General features: G+C 56.9%; 2 protein-coding genes across 2 annotated transcripts in view; one reads left to right on the top strand and one right to left on the bottom strand.

Moving 5' to 3' along the window:
- Positions 1-1313: 1313 nt before the first annotated feature.
- Positions 1314-16902, top strand: ECHDC2 (enoyl-CoA hydratase domain containing 2). The gene is made up of 9 exons (XM_031968549.1): positions 1314-1614; positions 7245-7312; positions 9458-9550; positions 10109-10220; positions 12689-13033; positions 13292-13479; positions 14203-14253; positions 16106-16153; positions 16824-16902. The coding sequence occupies exons 1-9, from the start codon at positions 1473-1475 to the stop codon at positions 16899-16901; spliced, it is 1125 nt and encodes a 374-aa protein (XP_031824409.1). The 5' UTR covers positions 1314-1472; the 3' UTR covers position 16902.
- Positions 16903-22645: 5743 nt separating this feature from the next.
- Positions 22646-24450, bottom strand: part of ZYG11A (zyg-11 family member A, cell cycle regulator) — a 32372-nt gene continuing 30567 nt past the window's right edge. Inside the window, exon 14 of the mRNA XM_031969102.1 lies at positions 22646-23797. Coding sequence (XP_031824962.1) covers positions 23616-23797 — 182 coding nt within the window. The 3' untranslated portion in view covers positions 22646-23615. The remainder of the gene's footprint in view (positions 23798-24450) is intronic.

Raw genomic sequence — 24450 nt, forward strand, 5'->3', positions numbered from 1 at the left:
AAATGGCCCCCAGAGCAGAATCTGTGGCAGCGAGTAGGGACTGAGTTTCAGTGGCTGCAAAAATGACCCAAGCTGTTTTGTTAATTCCCATAGAGACCAAACATAGTGTCCTGAGGAAATTATAGAGGGGGGCAGCCCCCATAGAGGCAGTGCCTGTGGCAGCTATCCTCCGATCATCATAAATTCATTGTAAGGCAGAAGCTTTAGGGTGTGATACGGGAGCCACCTGCCAGTGGCTGCTGGAGGTCTAACTCAGGCCTATAGAACGGATCTCTTCTTGTAAGAGGATGATGATGATACAAGGAGACTGAGAGGCCGTTGCTGCTCTCTGACCTCTCTCCTCTTCCCTCTGCCTCCAATTTATTTCATTTCATTCCCAATCCACAAGGAGAAGCTGCATCAACAAAGGCTGCTTTGCAACTCTGGTTATGATTCCCAACAGCAGAGGCTCTCACAGAATTGACCTGATACCAACTACGGTGCTTCCTGCTCTAGTATTATTAACGCCACTTAGCTTCCACAAAGAGATACTTGCTAAAAAGATACAGTAAGAATAGAAATTAAATTTTCTGGACCAGGAAGTACCAAGTCACTGCAGCCTCTTTGCCGAGGAGACCCCAAATAGGCCAAAGAGAGTTGACTGAAAAATTACTCAACAACAACAATTATTTCTTGGCACCCTCTCCCTGGCCCAGACTAAAGCTTCTTAAACTGTGGGTCCCTGCCTCGTAAGGGGTCACCCAACGATACTGGGCCCACAAAATTATGATTTCTTGTCAGCAAATTTGCTTACCCATTTTATATGCCTACAGGCCCCCAGGCTGCATAAAAATTTCTCAAGTGAAAACGGGTCGAGAGCGGAAGTTTCAGAAACCTGGATATTAAATCCCCTCAGATGCTTATTAGGTGTGTGACCTTGGCTAGCCGATTGACCTCCGTGCCTCAGTTTCTTCATCTGTGAAATGAGGGGATTATGTTTAACGGCTCCTCCGGTCCCTTCCAGCTCTAAATCTGGGATCCCAAGTGTGTACGTGGCCGGGTTTGTGAAAATGTTCTGATAGACCCGGAGGCCGCCCCCATTCTACAGATGATTAAACTGGGGCTGAAAAGCGAAATGTCTTGTGCAAGTTTCTGAGGAGGAAAGTGCCGAGCCAATGGGGGAAGACCTGAGGGAGGAAGCAGAGGCCAAGGAGGAAAAGGGGCTTGGAGGGGGTGGGAGTCGGAGCCGGCCGCGGGGCAGCGGGGGGGGGGGGGGGGGGGGGGGGGGGGGGGTGGCCGAGAGCCGGCCGCCCGGACTTTGTCCCACGGGGCAGCGCCGCGAGCTTCCGGAGCTGAGGCCCAGGCGGCCCGCGGGGGGAAGTCTCTCCCCTCCCGGGGCCCTCGGCTTCCTTTTCTGGAAAGCAAGGGGGTGTGTCCGGAGGTCCCGGGCCCGCAGCCGCAGAGCTGCCCCCGCCCCCGCGGCCGCCGCCACCATGCTGAGGACGCTGCCCCGCGCGCTGCGGGCCCTGGGCCCCCGGGGTCCCGCCTGCGGGCCGGCCCGCGGCTGGGCCTCCCGGGACGCGGCTCCGGGCGCGGAGATCCAAGTGAGCGCCCTGCGCGGGGGCCGCGACGCAGGTGAGAGCGCCCGCAGCCGCGCCTTCCGGGCTCGGGTCCGGCCGCCCGGTGCCTGACCTTCTTCCTCTTCTCCTAACTCTGCGTTCCTTTGCCTGGGCGAGGGAGGGGGAGGGGCTGCCCCGGTCCCCGGGTCCTGCTGGGCCCGTAGTCCGCGATGTGTGACCTTGGGCCGAGGACTTTACCTCCGCGGGGCTCGGGAGCCTCCCGATCCAGCTGCAGGCTGGCCTAGGCAAGGCCCCGAGCCCGGAGCCCCGGCGCGGTTGTGACAATGTAGCGGCGCTTTCGAAACTTTGTGTCCCGCGGCCTCAGACCGCCAGGCCCCCTAGTCTCGCGTGCTCTCCCAGCGCCTCCCGCTCCCTGCGGGCATGGCCTTGCTCAGACGTGACGCCCGAGTTCCCACGGGGTCTGTGCCGGGCGCTCCCCGTTCTAAAGGCCTTCCCGGATGCTCCGTTCTACCGTCCCTGCCAGCTCTGACCTCTGTTCTACGCTCCCTCTCAGTGCTGGCGTCTCCTGTTGTAAGTCCCCTCCCAGACGCTCCCGTTCTCAGCCCCCTCCCGGCCCCGACCTCCCCCGCTCTAAGCCCCCTCCCGGCCCCGACCTCCCCCGTTCTCAGCCCCCTCCCGGCCCCGACATCCCCCGCTCTAAGCCCCTCCTCGGCCCTGACCTCCCTGCTCTAAGCCCCTCCCCGGCCCCGACATCCCCTGTTCTAAGCCCCCTCCCGGCCCTGACCTCCCTGCTCTAAGCCCCCTCCCGGCCCCGACATCCCCCGTTCTAAGCCCCCTCCCGGCCCCGACCTCCCCCGCTCTAAGGCCCTCCCCAGCTGACCCGTCATCCCTTCCATGTGGTGCTTTTAGGACCTTCCCGTTCTTACGCTTTTGTTTTCGCCCCCTCAGCTCCGGGACTTTGTGACCCCGGGCCCTCCTCTGCCCCCAGCATGTTCCCTGTAGTTATGTGCCTCCTCCTGCTTCCCAGCATGCCCCTCTGGGGCTCCCCTCTCTGGAGCCCCGTCTCCTCCTCAGTCCCCTCCGACCTGGACACCCCAGACTTCCCATCCCCACTCCCCCCCTTCCAGCAGTGACCGCGGATCCCCGGGCCTGAAGGATTTGCCTGGCCCTGGGGAGGGAGGAGGGGCGGTGCCCAGTGACCCGAGAAGAGCTGGGACGGGCTTGGGAAGGGGCTGGAAGGTCAGGGAGAGCGCCCGACCCTGTGCCAGCCGTGCCCCGCTGCAGCCGATTGCTACAAGCAGCCTGACTTGCAGCATTGGGGGGGAGGGCAGTCCCGCCTCCCAAAGCCGCCCATCACTGGCCGACCACGCTGGCCACGTGGAGTGGACTTTGCCTCCCCTCCCCCCCAGTTGCCAGACTCTGAATAGCGAGTGGGGACATATGGTCATCAAATCAAAATGCAGCAACGCCTCCGCGGGGGTGGAGCCTGAGGGGTGCCAGGCTGTATAAAAGTCAGCTGTGGGTGGGGGCATTTACCTGTGGGAGCCGGGGAGCCGCCCCGGGGCAGGACTCGGTCTTCTCAAACTGTCTTCCCAACCCCCCCGGAAAAGCTTTCATTCATCTGAACCCTGCTAGGGTCTGGAAACCCCGAGCTGGGGGCCACTAGGTGGCGCCATAGTGCACGCAGTGCTGGATTCTGACGTCAAAGGACTCAATGATTTTAAATCAGCCTCAAACGCTTACCGGTGTGATCCTGGGTAATCCCTCCCTTCCCTCCGCCTGCCTCAGTTTCCTCATCTGTCAAATGAGCCGGAGAAGGAAATGGCCAGCCATCCGATATCTCTGCCCAAAAACTCCAAATGGGGTCACAAAGAATTGGACGGGATCGAAAAACTGAACCCCCAAAGGCTTCCAACGCCCTTAAATGTATTCTCATCTGAGCCCTGCAACCAATCATTGTCCCCATTTTTCCAACGAGGAAACTGAGGCTGTCACCCAGCTAGTCAGTGTCTAAGGTGGATCTGGGATACGGATCTTCCTGATTCCCACTTCAGCACCTACATGCATTTAGTAAGCACCTACACGCATTTATTAAGCACCTACATGCATTTATTAAGCACCTACACGCATTTATTAAGCACCTGCATGCATTTATTAAGCACCTGCACGCATTTATTAAGCACCTACACGCATTTATTAAGCACCTACACGCATTTATTAAGCCCCTACACGCATTTATTAAGCACCTACAAGGTGTTTAATTTCTGAGGGCAAGAAGAAAGGCAAAAACAGTCCCGGCTTTCAAGGAGCCTTGGGTCTAAAGGAGCAGACACATGCAGAGTGGGCCATTAGAGAGGATGATAGGCCTTGATGGGGAGGGAGGGCAGCAGGAGGGAGGAGGAGGCAGGACTTCTTGCAGAAGAGTTCCAGGCTCAGAGGCCAGCAAAAATATCCAGAATCAGAAGAGCGTGTCTTTTGTGAGGAGCAGCCAGGAGAGCACTAGTCCCTGCATCAAGGAAGGAGGTGAAGATGCAAAAAAGACTGATGGGGAGGGGCAAGTTAAGGGCTTTGAACACAGGAATTTATATTTGATCCCGGAGGTGATAGGGAGCCACAGGAGTTTATAGAGTAGGGGGTGACATGGTCAGACCTGAACTTTTGAAAGATCACTTTAGTGAGTGGAAGATGGGCTGGAGTGGGGGGCAGACCACTCTCCCATACAGCCTCTGGGCTGTTGCTTTGAAGCAATTTGTGAAAACTCTGCTCCTTTCCAGCTCCAAATTCTAGTCTTGGCTAATAAAAAACAGCTCAAAATGAGCTGTTGGGAAAGTGAGGAACAAGAATTAGACTCCTGGCCTTCTCTCATTCAGCAATCAGCAGTGGAAGGGCTCTCTGACCCAATCTATACTGGGACTAGTTAGGGGGTCTCTGAGAGGGCCATGTTGAGTCAGGAAGAAGTGAGTTCAAATGTGGCTCCAGACACTTGCTCAGTGACCCTGGAAAAGTCCCTTTACTTCTGTCTGCCTCAGTTTACTAATGAGCCTAGACTTTATCTTTGTTGACTTTGGGTGGGATGGGGAATGGGGCTTTGAGAATGTGTGCCTCCTCCAGGCTAAGCACTATGGGTCTGTGAGAAGAAGTCTATAAACATATATTAAGCACTAGTTATGTGACAGGCACAGTGATAAGTGCAGGGGGGCACAAAAAGAGGCAAAAGATAAGCCCTGTCCTTTAGGAGCTTACAATGCACCGGGGGAGCCCACAAGCAAAAATATACAATAAACCATATTCAGGATGAAGAGTAAACAGTTAAAAGAGAGAAGGCTCTAGCGCTGAGAACTGGGAAAGCCTTCCTGAGCAAGGTGAGGTGTTAGTTGGGACTTGGTTAATCAGGAATCAGGAGAGAGGGCCCTCCAGGCATGGAGGACAGACAGAGAAAATGTCCAGGGCTAAGAGGTGGAGGGATGGCCTGTGGAGAAGACTGCTACATGCCCCTGCTATTAGTAAGGCTGAGAGGACCAGGAAATGAAATGAATAATATTCTACTAGCATTTATAGGAGAGAAAGATGCACAGTGTTATGCTTTGCTTCCAAAAATAGAGCCGAAGTACAAAATACAGGAGATGTAGCAAATTCTAGTTTGCGAGGAAACGAACTGGTGGTCTTAGTGGACCACAAGATCAACTATGAGTCAGTTGTGGAAGCAAAGAAGATAATGTGATCTTTGGCTGCATTCAGAGGGACAGAGCTTCCAGGAACAAGGATGTGATGTGTTGGGCAGGTAGGTGGTGGAGGGCCCTCCAGGCCATTAGGTCTGAAATCAAGAGGAGCTCTATTCAGATTCAGCCTCCAGATACTTCCTACCCTTTCTGGAAAACCAAACTCAGTGCCCTGTGGGGATTTCCAGGCCAGTGGCAGCTGTCCAGCCCTCCGGGCTCTTTCAAAGGGTAAACGAGATAATATTTGAAAGGCCCTTTGAAAGGCCCCAAGCCACCAGGCCCCGGACGGGACCGTAGCCAGTGGCTCCATCGGTCCATCACCCAACAAGCATTTGTTAGTCCCCTCGTGGCCTGGGTTCTGTGTGTGGCCCCCCCGGCCTCGGGCAGCCTCGTCCGAACAGTTTTGGTTTCTGTAGTTGTTTAAGTTGTTCAGTGTCACGTGACTCTGTGCCCCGTGGACCGCACCGTCTGTGGATTTTCTGGGCAGAGGTGCTGTCGGGGTTCGCCATCTCCTTCTCCAGCTCCTTTTACAGATGAGGAACTAAGGCAGACAGGGGGAGTACGCAGTGCCTAGGGCCATCCGCTGGGACGCGGGGCAAATCGGAACTCAGGGAGATGTTTTTCTGAATCCAGGCCCACTTAAAACCTGACTGCCTCAGTTTCCTCCTCTGTAGTATGAGGGATTGGACTAGATGATCATGGCTAACCTTTACAGAATGCTTACTGCACGCCAGACACTGTGCTGAGCACGTTACAATTATCATGTCTGATCTTCGAGACCACCCTGAGAGGTAGGTGCTACTATTATCCCCATTTTACAGATAAGAAAACAGAGGCTGGCAGAGAAGTGAAGCGAGTTACCCAGAGTCCCACAGCCAGGAGTGTCGGAGATTTATTTAAACTCAGGTTTTCCTGATTTCAAGCCCGGTTCTTTGTCCACTGCGCGGCTTTGTGCCTTTAACTCTATGCTCCTGTGTCAGCCTCAGCTTTCCCCCCTGGAAGAGAGGGACAGTAACGGCTCCCACTTCACGGGACTGATGTGAAGATCGATCGAGATTCACAAGCAGAGCCCTGGAAGTTGTTAGTTGTCTTGTTTTTGTTGTTGTTGATTTTACTTTACCGTTGTCATTGTTGAACTCGTTGGTTTGTATCTAGCGTTGAGCGCCCGGTTTGCCCCCTTCAGCATCTAACGGCCAGGGCCGCTGACGCTCCCGCTCTGGAGCCCCCCCCCCCCCCCCCGCCGAGCCCCCCCCCGGCGGGCTCTCCGCTGCTGAGCCACTCGATTTCAGAAAAGGGAGAAAGTGCAACAATATTTGTATAAAACGTTCCTCTCCAACAAAGGCGCCCTCTCCTGGTACGGACAAGCCCCGGGGAGAATGGCTTCACATAGAGAACAGACGGGTGGGGGCATGAGTGTGGTCTGGGGCCTACGGGGTCCCTTGCCCTTTCCCTGTCACTGCCGGGTCCCCCCCCTCCGGGACCCCCGCGGCGTCTCCTCGGTCCCCTTTGCCGGATCCATCCGGCTCCTGCGGTGCTCCTCACACGTCGGCTGCTCCTCCCGGGCAGATGGCTGAAGCTTCAGTTCTGTCGGGAGACTCATGGACCTTTCTCAGGGAAAGGAGCTTCCTCGCCGCGAGACTACAGGTTTAGACTAAACAATATAAAAGCATCTGTTTGTTTGTTTGTTTGTCTGTTTTTAGCTGAGGCAGCTGGGGTTAAGTGACTTGCCCCCACGGCCAGGAGGTGCTAAATTAGAACTGGATCCTCCTGACTTCAGGGCTGTGCTCCACCCCCCCCCCCCCCCCCCCCCGCGCCCCCCAGCTGCCCCCGATAAACCATAATCCCCAACACCAGACACTAAAACTTTACACGACGATTATACGGGCTTCCAGTGTTTACAAACCGCGGCTCGGCCAACTCCTGACGGTTCCCAGCGTCCTTCACGGCACCTTTCCTCCCTCTCCAGGTATCGTGGAGATTTCCATGAACAGGCCGCAGGCCCGAAATGCTCTGGGCAAAGTCTTTGTCGGTGAGGTGAGTGACCGCGTGTCCGCGCTCAGGCCGGACCCGCCAGGCAAACGGGCAGAGCGGGCTGGGGTCAGAGGGCGGGGACCATGTGGCGCAAGGACCTAGGGGGCCCCACCTCCCCCCTCGGTCAGCGCCCCCTGGCTCTGGGAACTTAGGGGAGGATGTGGAGGCCGCGGGACAAAGGGGGGGCATTACCTCATTCTGCTTGGCCCTGGGGGCAAACCAAGGCCCAGAGGGCAGAAGTCATAGAGGCCATGGAGGCTGGAGGTCAGGAAGGCCTTTCTAAAGGCTTCTAGAATCCCAGAACTGGAGAGGGTCCGTCTAGTCCAGCCTAAAAGGAATCCCCATTATAACAGACCTGCCGAGGGCCCAGCCAGGGAAGGGCAGCTGGGGCGCAGCGGGCAGAGCACCGGCCCTGCAGTCGGGAGGGCCTGAGTCTGGCCTCAGACACTTCACACTTCCCGGCTGTGTGACCCTGGGCAAGTCACGTAACCCCTGCTGCCTCCCCCCCAACACACACAAATGAATGAATAAAAATAAAGACACCCAAGGAAGGGGAAGCAGCATTATCCCAAAGGAGGGACGGCTCCTGTGGAAGCTGGTGGCCCCCCCCTTTCTGGAGGTCCTCAGACAAGGGCTGGACGACCACTTGGAGGTGTCGTCCGGGGAGTCCTCAGCCACGGCTAGACCGTCCTCGGCCTCTGAGGCCCCTTCCAGTTCTGAAGCCCTGGAACCCTGTGATGGAAGCCTTTGGAGAGCTCCTAATGTATTCAATGTGATTCCATTCAGTCAGCATCTATTAGGCCCCTCCTGTATACACAGGATTGTCTTAGACCTCGGGGAAATAAAAACACAGTGGCCAAGTTCCGGCCTCAAGGAGCTTCCGTTCTACTGGGAAGAGAAGCAAGAAGACAGATGAGGGCAGGAGTATTTAAGAGGGGAGAGCGGTGACCCCAGTGTGGATCAGTAAGGGTCGGAGGCTGACCCTGGGGACGAGTTGGGGCGCTATGGGAGGAGAGCCCTGGCCCAGACACAGGCAGGGAAGGGGCAGCGCCAGAACAAGGGCAGAAGGGAAGCGGCCGAGGCCGGCGTGTCTGGAGCCCCTTGTATGGCGAAGGGCTGGGCCCCCCGAGCCGAGCCCTCGGTCCCAGAGCCTCCTCCCAGAGCCTCCCGGTGTGTCCGGCTGACTGTGGCGGAAGCCCTGTCCTCTTCCACTGAGCCAGAAGGGCAGGGGCCAGGCCAGGCCCAGTCAGGATGGGACAGAAGGCCCCGCGGGCTCAGGGTGGAGCGCAGGGGCAGGCTCTCATCAGTCCCAGAGGCCTTCCCCTCACACGTGAGACGCCAGCCCATCCAACCCCCTTAAGGCTCCTCACAAATGCCTTCCTGGCCTCCAGGGCCCCCCAAGCCTAGAACTCTCACCCCACCTTTGGGACTCTCCCAAAGGGCTCTTTCAGGCCTTCCCTGATTCCTCGTGACCCTGGACCAGATATTACCTTCCTGGACCTCAGTTTCCCTGTCTGTAAAAGGAAGGGGTTCAGTGTGCGAGGCCCCCCCAGCTCTAAGTCCCTGCCCCCCCCCAGCCCCCCCCCCCCACATTACTTTATCGGGCTTTTCTCCTTTGAACTTTGGAGAGATGTTGACTGGCCGAGGGCCCAGAGCTTTGCCCTCTCCTTACTTTTGCCTCCACAGCCCAAGCAGTTGCACACGCTTGGCAGGAAGCAGGGGAGAGAGCCCCGCAGAGTCCATTGTCCTTCCCAGACCCCGGCCCAGGGAGGGAGATTGGGATAGTCCAGATCAGGCCGGATGGAGGCAGAGGATGGGCTCAGCTCTGGAGCTCTGGGCCCAGCCCCGCGGGCCTTCGGGGGATGCTGTCAGCAGGGCCGCGCTGGGGCCGGGCCCTGGGCTGAGCTCTGGGAGGCTCCAAAGGAAGGGACACCATCCCTGCCCTCTGGGCTCGCACTTAAACGGGGAGACAGGATGGAAACAGCCGCCGGAACCAGCAGACTCTGGGCTGTACCGGTGGAAGTGGCTGCTAGGAAGAGCCGCTGGTTCCCGGGACTCCTCCCTCCCTCCCTCCCTCCCGAGCAGCTCCGGCTCCTGCTTTCCCGGGCCCTCAGCTCCTGTTGGTCAGCCAGATTGTTTCCCTTGTAGCTGTCCGATGCCTTGGAGGAGCTTCGCCTGGACAGGAGCGTCCGAGTGCTCGTGTTCAAGAGCACTGTCCGGGGGGTGTTCTGTGCAGGTGAGTGACGTCAGGGACGCCCCCGGTCCCCGTGCCCCCGGCCTGGCACCGCATGTGCCATCCCTGCCCGCCTCCCTTCGGAAGCGCGCGGGGATTTCCCAGTTTTGCCAGGAGCGGAATGGTTGGGGGGCAGAAGGCGTGTGCCTTTGAGGTTTTCGTGAGAGCCCGGATTTTCCAATTGGCCAGCGTTCCAGATGTTTTCCGGGGAGGTGACTTTTTGGGGTTAAATGCATTCCCCCCTGGAGAGAGCTGAGTGAGCGCGGCCGTGTTGGGCGGGGCGGCCGGTTAGATGCCGGTGCTGGTGGAGGCGGGGTGGCTGCTTTAGTGGGTAAGAGTGTAGAGGCCGGGCCGCGTTGTGTTTTGGGCCGGTAGTGTTTTCTGGTGGTGTTTGGTGCGGCTTTGTGTTGTGGGTCGGGTTGGGGAGGGGCTGGGAGTGGAGGGGGTGGATGGGGCCCTTTGTTTGGCCGCGTGGTGATTGGGGTGAAGAACTAGGGCCCGAAGACTGGAGCCCTTTGCGTGTGGGGGACAGAGTTGGGGGTTAGCCGTGTTTGGGTTTTCTCCAGTTTTCGGTGTGGGAGTTTGATGGGGAGGTTTCCGTTTCATGTTCCTCCCGGTGGCTAAAAGAGTGCCCGGAGCGGGCAGGTGGCGTGTGCGGTGGGGAGACGATGGGGAGGGGTACGGGAGGGGTGGGAGCCCAGTTAGTTTTGCGTTGGGCTGGCCTAGCGGCTTAGATGGGCGAGCGGCCCAAGGGCATAAGTATGCGGTGAGTTTTGAGGTTGGGACGGATTTTGGTTTTGCTTGGGGTAGAAGGCGTTTTTGCTTTTCGCTTTTCGGAAAGGCCAGGTTGGGTTGGGCCCAGTGGTTTCAGGCTGGTTGTTTGCCCGGGAGGGAGAATTCAGGAAGCCGGCTTTGAGCCCGTAGGGGGGGGAGGGAGATGCCCTGGCCGTTTCCGTGGTGGCTTTCAGGACAAGTGAAAGGAAATTTGTGGACGGAGAGTTGGCGGCTTAGGGTGGGGGAGGCGGGGACCCCTTCGGCATTTAATTTTGGTCATATGGAATAATTGAAGTGATGGAGGTGGTTAGGGTTCCTTGAGGCTGTTTTTGTTATTTTTGGTGAGTTGGGAATAGGGTTTTGCCATTTTCAGAAGAGGAAATGAGGGTAAGGGGTAGGACTGGTTATTTGGTGAACTGCTTTTTGCTTTTTTTTTTGTGAAGAGATGGCACTGATAAAGGAGGGGGAGGGAGAGATTTATGTTTCGTGATTAAAATCTTTGGGGATGAATTGAAAGCGAAAATGTGGGCAGTTTAGAGTATTTACTGGATAACAAGGAGAAGTGATTATTTTCTTTGTGAATTTTGTTTTAGAACAGGGAAATTGAGGTGAGGGTTTAGTGTGTTTCTTAGTGTTAGGGTTTGGCTGATTTTTGGTAGACTTTCGGTTAGAATTGCCTTAGCTGTTTTGGCGGTTTTGATGTTGTTTTAAGCAATTTGCGCCCATTGGCATGGCGGATTTTCGGTGGGGGTGAAGCGGTTTGGCCTGTGACCGGGTGGCGGCGCTGGGGCGGGGGGGGGGGGGTGGCGGGGAAGGGAGAGACTGGGTGGCCAGTTGGGGGAGAAGTTTGGTGTGGTTGGAGCGCGTTTTGAAGAGTCGTAGGGGGTTTTGGATTGTAGGAAAGGGGGTTGGAGGGCTGACTTTATTTTCAAGAGGAAATTGAGGTAGGGGTGAAGGTTGTTGTTTTGTTAAGTATTTTTTTTCCATTGAGAGGAGTTATGCCAGACATAAGGCACTTATGGGTTCGGGGAATGCGTTATGAGATGTTTGGCAGAGTGTTTTTGGATTGTTGTGATGGGGAGGGGAGGTGGTAGGGAGGGAATGCTGAAGAAAGTGTTTGAGGTTGAAATAGAGAGTTTCGTTTAAGATGCGGGGAGGTGTGTTTGTGTAGTGTGAAGGGGGAAAGATGGGTGGGAGAGGGCAGGGAAGGGATGGGGGGGATGGGGGATGGGGGGATGGATGGATGCGTAGATGGTTGGATAGAAGGATAGATGGATGGATGGATGGATGGGTGGGTGGGTGGATGGATGGGTGGATGGATGGATGGATGGATAAGTGGACGGATGGATGGGTGGATGGGTGAATGGATGGATGGATGGGTGGATGGATGGATGGATGGGTGAATGGGTGGATGGGTGGATGGATGGATGGATGGGTGAATGGGTGGGTGGATGGATAAGTGGACGGATGGATGGGTGGATGGGTGAATGGGTGGACGGATGGATGGATGGATGGGTGGATGGATGGATGGATGGGTGAATGGATGGATGGATGGGTGGATGGGTGGATGGATGGATGGGTGGATGGATAAGTGGATGGATGGATGGGTGGATGAACGAGTGAATGAACAAATGAATAAATTAATAAATGAAAAGCCTTTTTTTTAAAGTGCTTGACTATGTGCTAGGCTGGGGCTGAGCTCTGTGGATAGACACACAAAAATTAAGACTCAACCTGGAATCCATTAGCTTGTTTTATATATATTTTAATACTTGTAGCTCAGGACAATTGGCTTCCTTTGTCATCCCATGCTTTCTGTTTAAATACATGGCTCTAAGAAGGGAATTTCAGCTTCTTCAGACTGCCCCCAGGCCCGGGACACCAAAGAGATAAAGAGCCTGGAATCACAGGATCCCAGATCAAGAGCAGGAAGGGACATTGGAAGCCATCTCATCCAACTCCTTTTTTTTTTTTCCCCTACAACAATTGGGGTTAAGTGACTTACCCAGGGTCACACAGCTAGGAAGTGTTAAGTGTCTGAGCTCGGATTTGAAGTCAGGTTCTCTTGATCTCAGGGCTGGTGCTCTATCCACTAGCTGCCCTTTAACTCCCTCATTTTTTACATGGCCCAGGAAGGGAAGTCTTGTCCACTTGTCCACTTACTAGGAGAAAGTAACAGAGCCTGGATTAGAACTCAGGATTTTGAACTATAGATCCAGGGCTTTTTTTCACATAAGTTCAAGCATCAAACTTGGAGCCAGGATAAGTCTCAGTTTCCTGATCTGTAAAATGGAAATCATAATCCCTGCATGCTCTGCATGACGAGTCCCCAAAGCTAAGGCCTCTGTAAAGTGAGAAGTGTCATAGCAGATGAATGACACTGCAGAGACCCCTGAAAAGTTGGGCTTTTGCACTGACAGCCGTTGGGTTCGGGGAGGACTTGGGGGAGATCGTGAATGAGAGATGGCGGGAGGCAGGGATATGTCATAGTGGCCGTGACGGGGGAGCCATGTTTTGTATCCTCTCCAATCCCTCCTCTCCATATTGTCCCAAATTATACGAGGGAGCCCGGGTGAATAAAGGGCATGGGGAGAGGATGGGAGGGGGAGGGGGCCTGGAGAGGATGGGGAGGACTTTCACCTTGTCTCCTCCTTCAATAGCTTCTTCCGCCATCATGGGACTGATAGAAACAACCCGTGGACTCCTTCCAGGGGCAGGTACTTTGGCCTGAGCCCCCCCAACCCCCCCTTCCTCTCTGCCCCCCCACCCTGAATGGGGCCACCCTTGGGTCGGGTGTTTGGCCCCCCCTCACCTCTGTGCCCGGATCTTTGGCGATGGGAGGATGGGAGGGACCTAGAATGGGCCCACTCTGGCAAGCCCGTTGCCCCCTTATGCCTGGCTTCTGGCCTGTGCCATGACCACGTGCGATGCCCCCCAAGCGTGCCAGCCTCTGCCTGGGTCCCGTCCTCTTGCAGGGGGCACCCAGCGCCTGCCTCGGTGCGTGGGCGTGAGCCTGGCCAAGGAGCTCATCTTCACGGGACGCCGGATCGGTGGGGAGGAAGCGAAGGGCATCGGGCTGGTGAATTATGCGGTGCCCCAGAACCAGGAGGGCACAGCTGCCTACCAGCGGTCGCTGGAGCTCGCCAGGGAGATCGTGCCGCAGGTGAGGGGCTGGGGGGCGGCACGGACACCCACCCCCGGCCGCGGGCCCACGGGAAGCGTTGCTGGGGTCCCAGCTTTCTCTGGCCACTGAGGGAGGAGTGGGGACGAAGGGTGATCCAGAGCCCAAAGGGCCTAGAATGTGCCGAGCAGAAGCTCAGGCTGCTGAGGGACTGGGCCGGGGGATAGAGGGGCAGATGGGGGAGGGGGCAGAAGAGCCCGGCCAGCAGCCATGGGGGGGGGGCCTGGAGTTGTGTAGACTCTGGATCCCCCTGGATGGGAATGGGGGAAGTTAGCATGCAGCTGGATGAATGGGGAAGAGCCCCACTGGCAGCTGTTCCTGCCTAGCGCCCCTCAGAGGCGGGGGGGGGGGAAGGGGGAGGTTGTCCCCCCCCAGATACCCTCTGTGGGGGTTGGGTTGCCTATGGAGGGCTGGAGACGGCAACTCCCCCCACCCTTGGCTGCTGCTTATCAGTCCCAGGAGAGCCCACGCTCTGGGAGGGCAGGAACTTTCTCACTGTGCGTGACTGGCGCGTGATAGGTGCCTTTCCTTTGTCCATTGGCTCCTCTATAAAATAAGAGCACCAGCTCTCTCAGGCCCCTTCCGGCTCTGAAGCTCTGCCGGAACCGAGAGAAACCCGGGCAGACGGGGAGCTTTCTGGGCCCGGGGCTGGTCCGGCTTAGCCTGAGTCAGCCTGCGGTGACCCGAGCCTCTTTCCCCCCGTAGGCCCCCATCGCGGTGAGAATGGGCAAAGTGGCCATCGACAAAGGGATGGAGGTGAGGAGCCGGGGGGCCCGGCGGTGACTGAGGGGGCCGGGGGCTGCGAGCACAAACTGGAGGGAGTCAGAGGGGGGACCGCGGGTAGACCAGCACGCAGTGGGGGCAAGCTCTGGTGCTTCCGCTGTGTGACTTTGGACAAGTCCGTTTCCCGGGCCTACCTGTCACTGCCGGAAGGGGGAACTAGATCGAGGCTTCTTTTTTTAAGTTTATATATTTTGCAAAGCAGCTGGAGCTGTGACTTGCCCAGGGTCCCACAGCCAGGAAGTTTGAGCGTCTGAGGCCGGATTTGGACTGGAGTCCTCCTGACTCTATCCACTGCACCATCTAATTGCCCCGTAGATCAATGTTTCTTAACCTTTTTTCTGTCCCGGACCCATCGTACAGCTGGCGAAACTATGGACCCTTCTCAGAATAATGTTTATTCACAAAGGCATAAAATTCTGAGGATCACAAGGGGAACATTTTATTGAAACATAGTTATCCGTATTAAAAATCAAAGAAGGGGCAGCTGGGGGCGCAGCGGAGAGAGCCCCAGCCCTGAAGTCGGGAGGACCTGAGTTCAAATCTAATCTCAGACACTTCCTAGCTGTGTGACCCTGGGCAAGGCACTTAACCCCAATCGTCTCAGCCAGAACAAAAAAAAATCAAAGAAGTTCATGTCCCCTGAGGTAAGAGCCAGCACAGAGGGACTCCAAGGCCCCCGACTGCTCTGTCTGATCATTCGGTTCATGAGTAAGACGGGGCCTCCATGGCTCGGCTCTGGTCACACTGAGGCCGAGACCCTGCACAAGTCCCTGGGCTCCCGCACTCCAGGGTCCCCTTCTGCAAAATGGGCGTGACAAGCCCGGGGCTCCTCCTGCCGAGGTCCTCCCGGAGGACGGAGCCCATTGTGACCTTCACAGGGTGAGAACCGCGGCCCCAGGCTCCTCCTGCCCCCAGGTGGCGGCTCCGGGCTAAGGTCCCCGGGTGTGTGCACCCCTGGTGGGAGAAGCGGCCTGAGTCAAGGAGTCCCTGGCATGGCCAGCAGTTCCGAGCTTGTGACCTTCAATGTCCACTCAGCCCTGGGCCTGGGACGCTCTGGAGGGAGCCGGGGGCACCTGGGCTTCAAGGACCTGCCCAAAATCTGGCTCTTTCTCAGGAGTCGTAGCAATTGCAGGGGCCCCCACTGGGGGTGGGGTGGAGAAGGCCTTTGTCAGGGTCTCCGTCTCCGTGAGGAAGGGCGCTGCGTGAAAGCCCCAGAGGATCAGGGGGACGGGGAGGCCGGGAGAAAATAGGTCACCCACCAGTCCTGTGTAAAACCAGGCCGGGCTCCATCACACCGGGCGTGCTGTGGGTGAGGGGCTGTGGGAAGGGTGTGGGACAGCTAAGGGTCCCAGGCTGTGCCCACCCTTCCAGAGTAACCAGGAGTCTCTTCCTGCTCTGGAGCCCGAGCCCCGACGCAGGACCACGGCGTGCCAGCCGGCCTCCAGGCCCGTTTCTGTGCCAGGCGCTGCCGTGTGGGCCCACAGCCCACCTAAAGGGCAAAGTGCCTGAACTGGCAGCACCTGGGCCTCCCTCAGAGCCAACTTGGCCACCCTGAGGGCCTGGGAAGACGCCCAAGGGCCCCCATGGCGCTGAGCGGGGCCAGAGATCAGAGCTGGCCTTCGGAGCCTCTCCCTCTGTCGGGTGCCCAGAGACCCCGGCCCTTCCCCCTCCGTCCTCGGCAAAGCCGGCGGGACTTCTGCGCCTCCCTGCAGTCCCCCCGCTTCTCGTTCTGAGCTCAGAGTCCCCTGTGGCGGAGTTCAGGCTGTCTCTACCCTCCCCCCCCATCTCCTAGAACATCTCACGGTTCTACTTTCTCCCCGCACAGGTGGACATCGCCTCTGGGATGGCCATCGAAGGGATGTGTTACGCCCAGGTACGTTGGGGCCGGGTTTGCCGGCGTTTGGGGCTGGGTGCGAGTCCTGCCCTCTCCCACACGGCAGAGCCGGGTGACTTCAGGGAAGTCACTCCCCATCCTGGGCCGGGGTTTCCTGCTCTCTGCCGAGGACTGTCCCAAAGCCTGGGGGGAACCTCCCGCGGACGGGGACTTTCCCACAGTGAGAGCTGGAGGTCTGTCTGGGGAAGGAGTGAGCCCCCTGCCCTCGGGGGTCTCATTGGCTGCCAGCCACCCTTTGTCCCTCACACTCGTCTGGGACCTGCAGGCCTCGGCGGCGGAAGGCGGCCCCCCCACAGCTCACGGCCACTTGGGGACTTGGCCAAACTGCCCCAGGCTCAGGGGGCAACAAAATGTTTTAGGCGTTTTCCCATCAGGACCCTGGCTCAGTCTCCCACCCGAGGAGGGGGGCCTAACCTGCTCTTCACCACCAGGGTCCCAGTCGCCCAGGAGCCGACTCTGCCAGCCTGGGGGCTGCAAGGGGGGTATCAGGAGGAGGAGCTCTGGGGGACGGCCTGTGGGTCTCTGACCCCGCGGGGCTGACGGGTCACTGACCCTCCCCACGCTCCCCTAGACATGGCTGCAGGGATCCGGCCACGTGCCTCCCCCAAGCCAGGGCTGGGAGAAATTAGAGCCTTGCGGTTTTTTGCAGAACATCCCGACCCGGGACAGGCTGGAGGGGATGGCGGCTTTCCGGGAGAAGCGGCCGCCCCGCTTTGTTGGCGAGTGAGCGTCCGAGGCGCGTTGGGGAGGTGTCCGGCCCCCGCAGCCGGGGCTCTCAGAAGCACAGCCCTTGAGCCTCTCGCCTGGGTCAGGGACTGCCGTGCCTTCGTCCATCTGCAGCCTTGCCTTGCCGCTCCAGCAGGTTACCCGAGGCCTCCGCCACATCCCCGGCCTCTGCCACATCCTCGGCCTCCGCCACATCCTCGGCCTTCCCGGCCTTCCCGGGGCTCGGCCTCCGCCACATCCTCGGCCTCTGCTACATCCCCGGCCTCCGCCACATCCTCGGCCTCCGCCACATCCTCGGCCTTCCCGGCCTTCCCGGGGCTCGGCCTCTGCCACATCCTCGGCCTCTGCCACATCCTCGGCCTCTGCCACATCCTCAGCCTCTGCCACATCCTCGGCCTTCCCGGCCTTCCCGGGACTCGGCCTCCGCCACATCCTCGGCCTCTGCCACATCCTCGGCCTTCCCGGCCTTCCCGGGGCTCGGCCTCCGCCACATCCTCGGCCTTCCCGGACTTCCCGGGGCTCAGCCTCCGCCACATCCTCGGCCTTCCCGGACTTCCCGGGGCTCGGCCTCCGCCACATCCTCAGCCTCCGTGCCCTGCAGATGCGGGAAGACCTCAGGAGGCAGGAGCGGCTCGGGGTCCCCTCTAGCATTCTCTCTTTCCCCATAAAGCAGGGGATTGAACTAACCTGTCAAAATGAACCAGCAATAACAAGCGCTGATGTCGCACTGAAATAAGATCTCATGACCTTCACAAACGACCTTGGGAGCTGATGTTATTATTGTACCCATTTAACAGATGAAAAAACCGCGTCCCAGAAAGATGAAGGAACTTGCCCGGTCACGTGACCAGCAGGGTCTGAAGCAGGGTTCTGCCACTGTAGCCTAGGGCCTCGCTGCCTCCCGCTGACTGACAGGCAGGGGCTTCCTGGCCCAGTCTCCCCCACAGCCAGAGCCCCATAAACCCTGAGGCGGAGGCAGAGGCGTTGTCACTGCCCCGACCCCGGGCAGCCAGAGCCGCTGGGGAGGTGTGCCCGCCTCCGCCCTCCCCATGCCCGCGCCCGCTCCCCCAGCTGCCGCCATAACCTCCCTGGGCCCCTTCGGCCCTCCCCGGCCTCCCACACCTCAGTGCCCTCGCACCATGTCCGCCTGGTCTAGAATCTTCCCCCTGGTCTCCAAATCCGGGCTTCCTTTCAGTCCCAGCCAAGGCCCTTCCTCAGCCCCTCCCCCTCCCGCCCAGGTCACCTCCCGTTTGTCTGGCCCCGGGGCTGGGCCTTGGTGACCCCTTGCTGAGGGGGGAGGGGGGAACTGCTTTTCCCTGGGGCTTACCCGGAGCCCGGTGCATAGTAGGCACTTCACAGATGCTCTAAACCCCACTGAACCAAACCAAAAGCCCCCCTCCCCTCCAAAAAAAAGCCACCGCTAAATTCAGGCCTGGTCCTCAAGTTCCCGTGGAGAAAGAAGGGCGAGAGCAAAGGTGGGAAGGGGGCGGCTTCCGGGGAGCATCATGTGCTGGGCGGGATCCCGCCGTGGGGAAGCTCCAGAGGCTTGCGAGGAGGGCAAGTCCCACCGTGCAGGTCTGGGCTGGGCCCGAGGCGCCGGACACGGAGCAGGGCCGGGAATCCCAGGGAGCCCCAGGAAGGGCAGGCCAGGAGGCCTGTGCCGGGCAGGGGGAGGGGACCCATGGGCACCGTGGCAGGGCTTCGGGACCCAGACAGGGAGGCGGCAGGTGCCCGTGAGCCCCAGAAAACCTGCTACTTCTCAGAGCACTACAGTAACCCTTTGTGAGGGGACCCCGGAGGATGGGTGTCAGGGCCGGCCCAGGGCCCAGCTCTGGAGAACAGCACGTCCCCCACTGTCTGGGGAAAGGCAACAAGGGCCTGGAGAACCCTGGCCCTGCAGCCTCCGACCGGGTGGGTCAGTCGGGCCTCTGGGACACTGCTCGGTTTCTGCAGCCCCTCTCCCCCAGTTCTCCCCCCTTCCCCCTTCCGGATCTTTCTCCGGGTCACACCCGGGGGGTGGGGGAGAACAGGCCCGCCCTTGGCCACTTTCAGCCCCAGCCATCTGGCCTAGCACCCACTGCCCTCACCTTTGGGCCGCGATCCTCAGGTCTCAGCCTCTCTCTCTGCCCATCCCGCCGCCCGTGACCTCCCACTGGGCCTCCCAGTTGGGAAACAAAATATGGCGTGTCCTCGAGGCAGCGGTCAGTGCAGGGCGGGTGTGGGCAGGGCAGGCCCTGCGCAAATGCCGGTGGCGCTCCATGACCACCCGAGGGAGAGGCGGCTGCTCTACAGCTAAGGAAACTGAGGCAGACACTGACTGGTCTCGGCTTCGGGCGGCAGGCCCAGAGCTCTCCTGCATCCCAGCTGCCTAAAACACCCTCCGCTCCCTGCCCCCGGGCCCCAGCCTGTCCCCCCACACCATGTAACAGTCCTCTCGTTCCGGCCTTGTTCCAGACACAGCCCCCGCTCGGCGCCCCCCACCTCAAGCCCAGACTGCTGCTAGAAGCGCTGGGGGAGGAGGAGGCTGCTCACCTCAAGTCTCCCCCCCTCCAAATAAGCTTCCTCAGTGACCGGTCTGACCCCGGCCCCTCCAAGGGCCCCTCACTGTCCCTAGCATCAAAGCCCCCCACCACGTGTGTACGGGCCTGCTTCCGCGGCCTTCCACGTGGCTCTGTCTGCCGGGCTCTGGGCTCTCCCTTGTTTGTCTCGGGCACCAAGAAAGCTTCCCCCCCAGTCCCGTGTCCACAGCACAGGTCAGGTACCCCCTCAGGAGGTCTTCCTCACCTTCCCAGGGGCTCTTCTCCCTATTCCTCCAGTACTTCTCCTTAGTTCCCTCCCATTTAGTTTGGTTCCCCCTGTAACTCTCCCCTGTTCTCCTCTTAAAGTCATCCCCCCCCCCCCCCCCCCCCCCCCCCCCCCCCCACACACACACACACAAAGTAAAGAATGGAGGAAAACATTTCAGACTCAAAATGAAAATACCCGATCCACAACTTGGCCTCCTCCCCGAGGCCGATGACCCTGTGATGCTCTTTGCCCCAGCTGGGCCATTCCTGGGTCTGTATCCCAAGGGATCAGAGGGAAAAGGCCCCACTGGGCAAAAATGTCTGTCGCGGCTTCTTGTGGTAGCAAAGACCTGGAAAATGAGTGGATGCCCATCAGCTGGGGAATGGCTGAAGAAGCTGCGGTACATGGAGGTAATAGATTATTATTGTTCTGTAAAAAATGAACAAGAAGCTGGTCTTAAGACGGTCTGGAAAGGTTGACATGAACTGATGCTGAGGGAAACGAGCAGAACCGGGAAAACATTGTGCACAGTAACAACAGGACTGTGCCATGATCAGCTGAGAGAGCCTGGGTTCTTCTCAGTGATTCAATCCCAATAAATTTCATGACAGAAAACGCCATCTGCATCCAGAAAGAAATATGGAGATGACTGGGCGTAAATCAGCGCATGCTACGTTCCCTTCTTTTTTCTTGTGGTTTTCCCATTTTGTTCTGATTTTTGTCTCCCAACGTGATTTATGAATCACGAAATATGTATTTTTAAAGTTAATATACATGGATAATCAGAAAAAAAAATTTAACTAGAAAATACACACTCCAGCTTCAAACTGCTAGCTGTGTGATCCTGGGCAGGCCTCTCAAGCTCCCGTCACCTCAAAAAAACCCAAACCCCAGAGCAAACCTGCAGCGCACCCTGTGTGGGGCTCCCACTCCCGGAGATGGGGGGGGACATCTTTCTGGTCGTACTAAGCCAGCGGCCTCAGCTCTTGTAGGTCTGTCTGCACTTCGGCATTCACCACATTCAAAACCAAAACTTCACTAGCTGAGTTCAGTCTCACACCCTGAGCGAGTCACTCCAAACCCGTTTCCCCAAACAGAAAATAATTTTCTCTACCTCACAGGGTCGTCTTGAGGATCAAATAGGACATTTGTGAACCACTGGGCTTCACACAAATCGGCCATTTACAAGAAATTGGAAACCCCTCAGTGGGGGACGGCCAAAAAGGTGATGGTACATGAATGTTATGGAATATTATTGTTCTGTAAGAAACGACCAGCAGGAGGATTTCAGAGAAGCCTGGAGAGACTTACAGGAGCTGATGCTGAGGGAAGTGAGCAGAACTAGATCATTATACATGGCAACAAGACTATATGATGATCAATTCTGATAGACGTGACTCTTTTCAACAATGATCTCATTGTTGATCTAGGACAGTCCCAATGATCTTATGATGGAGAAAGCCATCACACCCAGAAAGAGGACTGTGGGGACTAAGGGTGGATCACATTATAGCATTTTCACTTTTTGTTGTTTACATTGTTTTCTTTCTCATTTTTTTCCTTTTTGAATTGCCTTTTTTTGTGCAAGAGAATTGTGCAAATACATATGCCTATATTGGATTTACACATATTTTGCCATGTTAAACATATATTGGATTACTTGCCATCTAAGGAACAAGTGGGGCGGGGGGGAGAATTGAAACACAAGGTTTTGCAAGGGTCAATGTGGAAATATTATTCTTGCCTGTGTTTTGACAATAAAAAGCTTCACGAAAAAAAAGGAAGTATGTTTTAACATGATTGTACATATATGACTCATATCAAATTACTTGCTCTCTTGGCAGGGGGAGCAGGAAGAGAAAGAAAAAAGTGGAATTCAAAATTTCATAAAAACGAATGTTGAAAAGTAATTGGAAAACTGATTTGCAATTAAGTTAAAAAAAGAGGAAAAAAATTGGCCACTTAGATGTTTATTCCCTTCCCATTATTCCGTTCCATAGTTGGTTTAGCATTTCCCAATTCTTTGCCGTCACAAAAAGATGCCGCTGCATCTTACCTGTGGCCTCCGAGATACAAGCCTAGGAACGGAATCTCTGGGCCAAATGATAGGGACAAATCAGCCACTCTGTTTTCATACATTCAAATGACTTTCCAAAATGGCTGCCTACGTTGATCGCCAGCAACAATGCCCCTTCCAATAGTGACTCCGTCCATCTTGCCGTAGTTGCCAATTTGTCAAGAAATCTGATGAAGTGACAAGTTTGTGAGAGCAGGAGATGGACCGGGAATGAATGAGCCAGGAAAATGGAATCAGCTTGCAGGGATGGGTGGGGGCCACAAGGCAGCCCCAGTGACCTGGCCGGATAGCCATGTGCTCTGGTGGAGTCTGATGGAGGAAGGCCAGACTGGGGAGGACGGCCAGCCTTGGCCCAAGGTGTCTGGGAGCCTCAGAGGAAGAGGGGGAGAATGGCTGAAATCCAGCCAGCCAATAACTGGGTAGAGGCTGCACGTGTGAGGACTGGGAGACAGAAGGTTCCCAGATTAATCCAAAGTCTGCAGGGACTTCGGAAGATCAAGGCCATTAAGCAGACCCGAGTTTACGTGGGAAGCAGGAAGGGAAACCATCTCATCACCGAAAGCCACATCCGGTAAGAAGACAACGTCAGACCTGGTGCTTGTTGGTTCAGGAGCCAAGGACCGGGGAGGGGCGGGGATGGCCAGCTTGGCTACGGACGACCCACCACTACCAATTGTGAGAAGGGAATGAAGGCCTTCAGTCCTGACCAGGAGTTAAGGGGGAGCCTAGGACCTAACTACCCACCACCTTCCTTACAAAGTCTGATAGAAAGTCCTGGCCTAGCGGCCTGGGAACCCACAGCCAACTCTTTTCTGCCCCCCTTTCCCACCTCCCCACCCCCGACTCCATCTTGGTGTGGACATAAGAACAAGGACAGCAGGCATTTCTGTAACACTTTAATGTTCTTCACAACAGCCTTGTGAGGTAGGTACTGCAAGAAACGTCCCCATTTTATAGATGAGGAGACTAAGGCTCCAAGAAACTGGGGGATTTGCTGAGAGTGCCGGTCAGGAGAGGTAGGGCTGGAGCTCGAGCCTCTCTAAAGCAGCAAGTCCCCCTTTGACCCAGCTCTCCTACCTGAGTCCTTCATTGAACACAGCCTTTAAAGTTCAACAAAGATGAAATATCACCAAATCTTAAAAAGAAACAATTAGTTCCTTGTTGACTTTGGCCCTTCTGTTTTGTTTTTTTTAAAACCAAGACGCTATTTAAAAAAAAAATTTATTAAAAAATGAAAACCAAACATAGGTCCTATTTTCTAAAGTGACATATTTACCGTGACTTCCCCAAGACCCTTCAGTCCAGGACCAGTCCCGGAATGACCTGGGAGTCAGGCCTTTAAGGTGAAATGTGGGGTCCCCCGCCCAAGTCCCTGCCCAACTACTCCTGGGACTTCCCCCACCCTCCTGGGTGCCACCTGGGCCCTCTCCCACCCTCTGACAACCAAGCAAACAAACGGAAGCTGGGAAACGAGCCTCAGTCTCCACGTGGGCTGGAAACCAACAGCCTTTTAACAGGCACTTTCCATCGTGGCCTTGCAAAGAATAAACAATAACATTCAAAAATATTCTTTTGGCTCCAGCTCAGGAGTTTGTCAGCAGAGAAAGCCAGTGGCTCCCTTTCCTCCAAACAGCCACGAGGGTCAGAAGGGCATTCCCGGCCCCGGAATCATCAGACAGCGATTCCGGGCTGTGCCGGAGCCATGCTGAGCCACCCCTCGGTGAACCTGGACAATCAATGATCAAGGTAAGCTGTCTGGCAACTCACAAACTCAAAGGCAGCATCCCTTAGACATTCAATCGAAGGCAGGCAGGTGAGAAGGCAGAGGGTGAGAGCTCCACGGGAGCCTCCTTACGTCTGCAGAGGCCTCTTATACCCGGGGGACTTCTTGTAGCTCATAAAATGCATGTGAAAGTCTACAAGGATGGACGTGGCGATCTGCTGCACGTGGGGCTCGGCCTGGCTCTGGTCCCGGATGTCCTGCAAGAGCTGCAGCCCACCCTCCTCGATGAGCATCCTGCAGTACTTGGTAGCTAGAAAGGCCGACAGAACGACAGTGAGGGAAGGTGGTGGCGGGCGCTCTGAGCCCAAGGACAGGTGGGCTTGCTTAGGACTGCCTTACTCTACTGCTGCCGACTCAACTGCCCATTTTGGAGACTTTTCTATTCCTGCTTCACTTCGTGGGGGGAGAGAACACAAGCCCGGTTACTCTTCTCCACTGAAAAGAGGGGCCCAGTCTTCCACTGCAGCAGAACCAAGGCCTGTCTGTTGCTGGGTGCCAATAACTGCAGGACAAGTCCAGTCACCCTCTCTCAAGCTGGGGGTGCCTTTCTCCAGTCCCCCAGCAGGGTCCTATCCCTCCCCTCCACGCTCTTCCTCTACTTAGCTTCCTTTCAGAGAGCAGCCTGAGCCGGGAACAGGCTCTAGAATACTCTCTGTATTCATCTCCTTGTACACCTCGGTGTCATCTCAAACGCAACCATCCAAAAGGGCTTCTCCATCTCCCTCAGGCACTGGTCCCCGACCTTGGGGTCCTCCCTATCCCATATATCCAGGTCAGAGATGAAATTCCATCCCCTTTAACTCCCAAACCCAATGGGAGCCCTCCTCTCTGTCCCCATGGAGGCCTAGATCACTGTGGCGGCCTTCCAAGGGGGATTTTCCCCAAGTACAGCTGACTTTATGA

The sequence above is a fragment of the Sarcophilus harrisii genome, chromosome 4 (genome assembly GCF_902635505.1).
Source record: "Sarcophilus harrisii chromosome 4, mSarHar1.11, whole genome shotgun sequence".
NCBI classification, from domain to species: domain Eukaryota; kingdom Metazoa; phylum Chordata; class Mammalia; order Dasyuromorphia; family Dasyuridae; genus Sarcophilus; species Sarcophilus harrisii.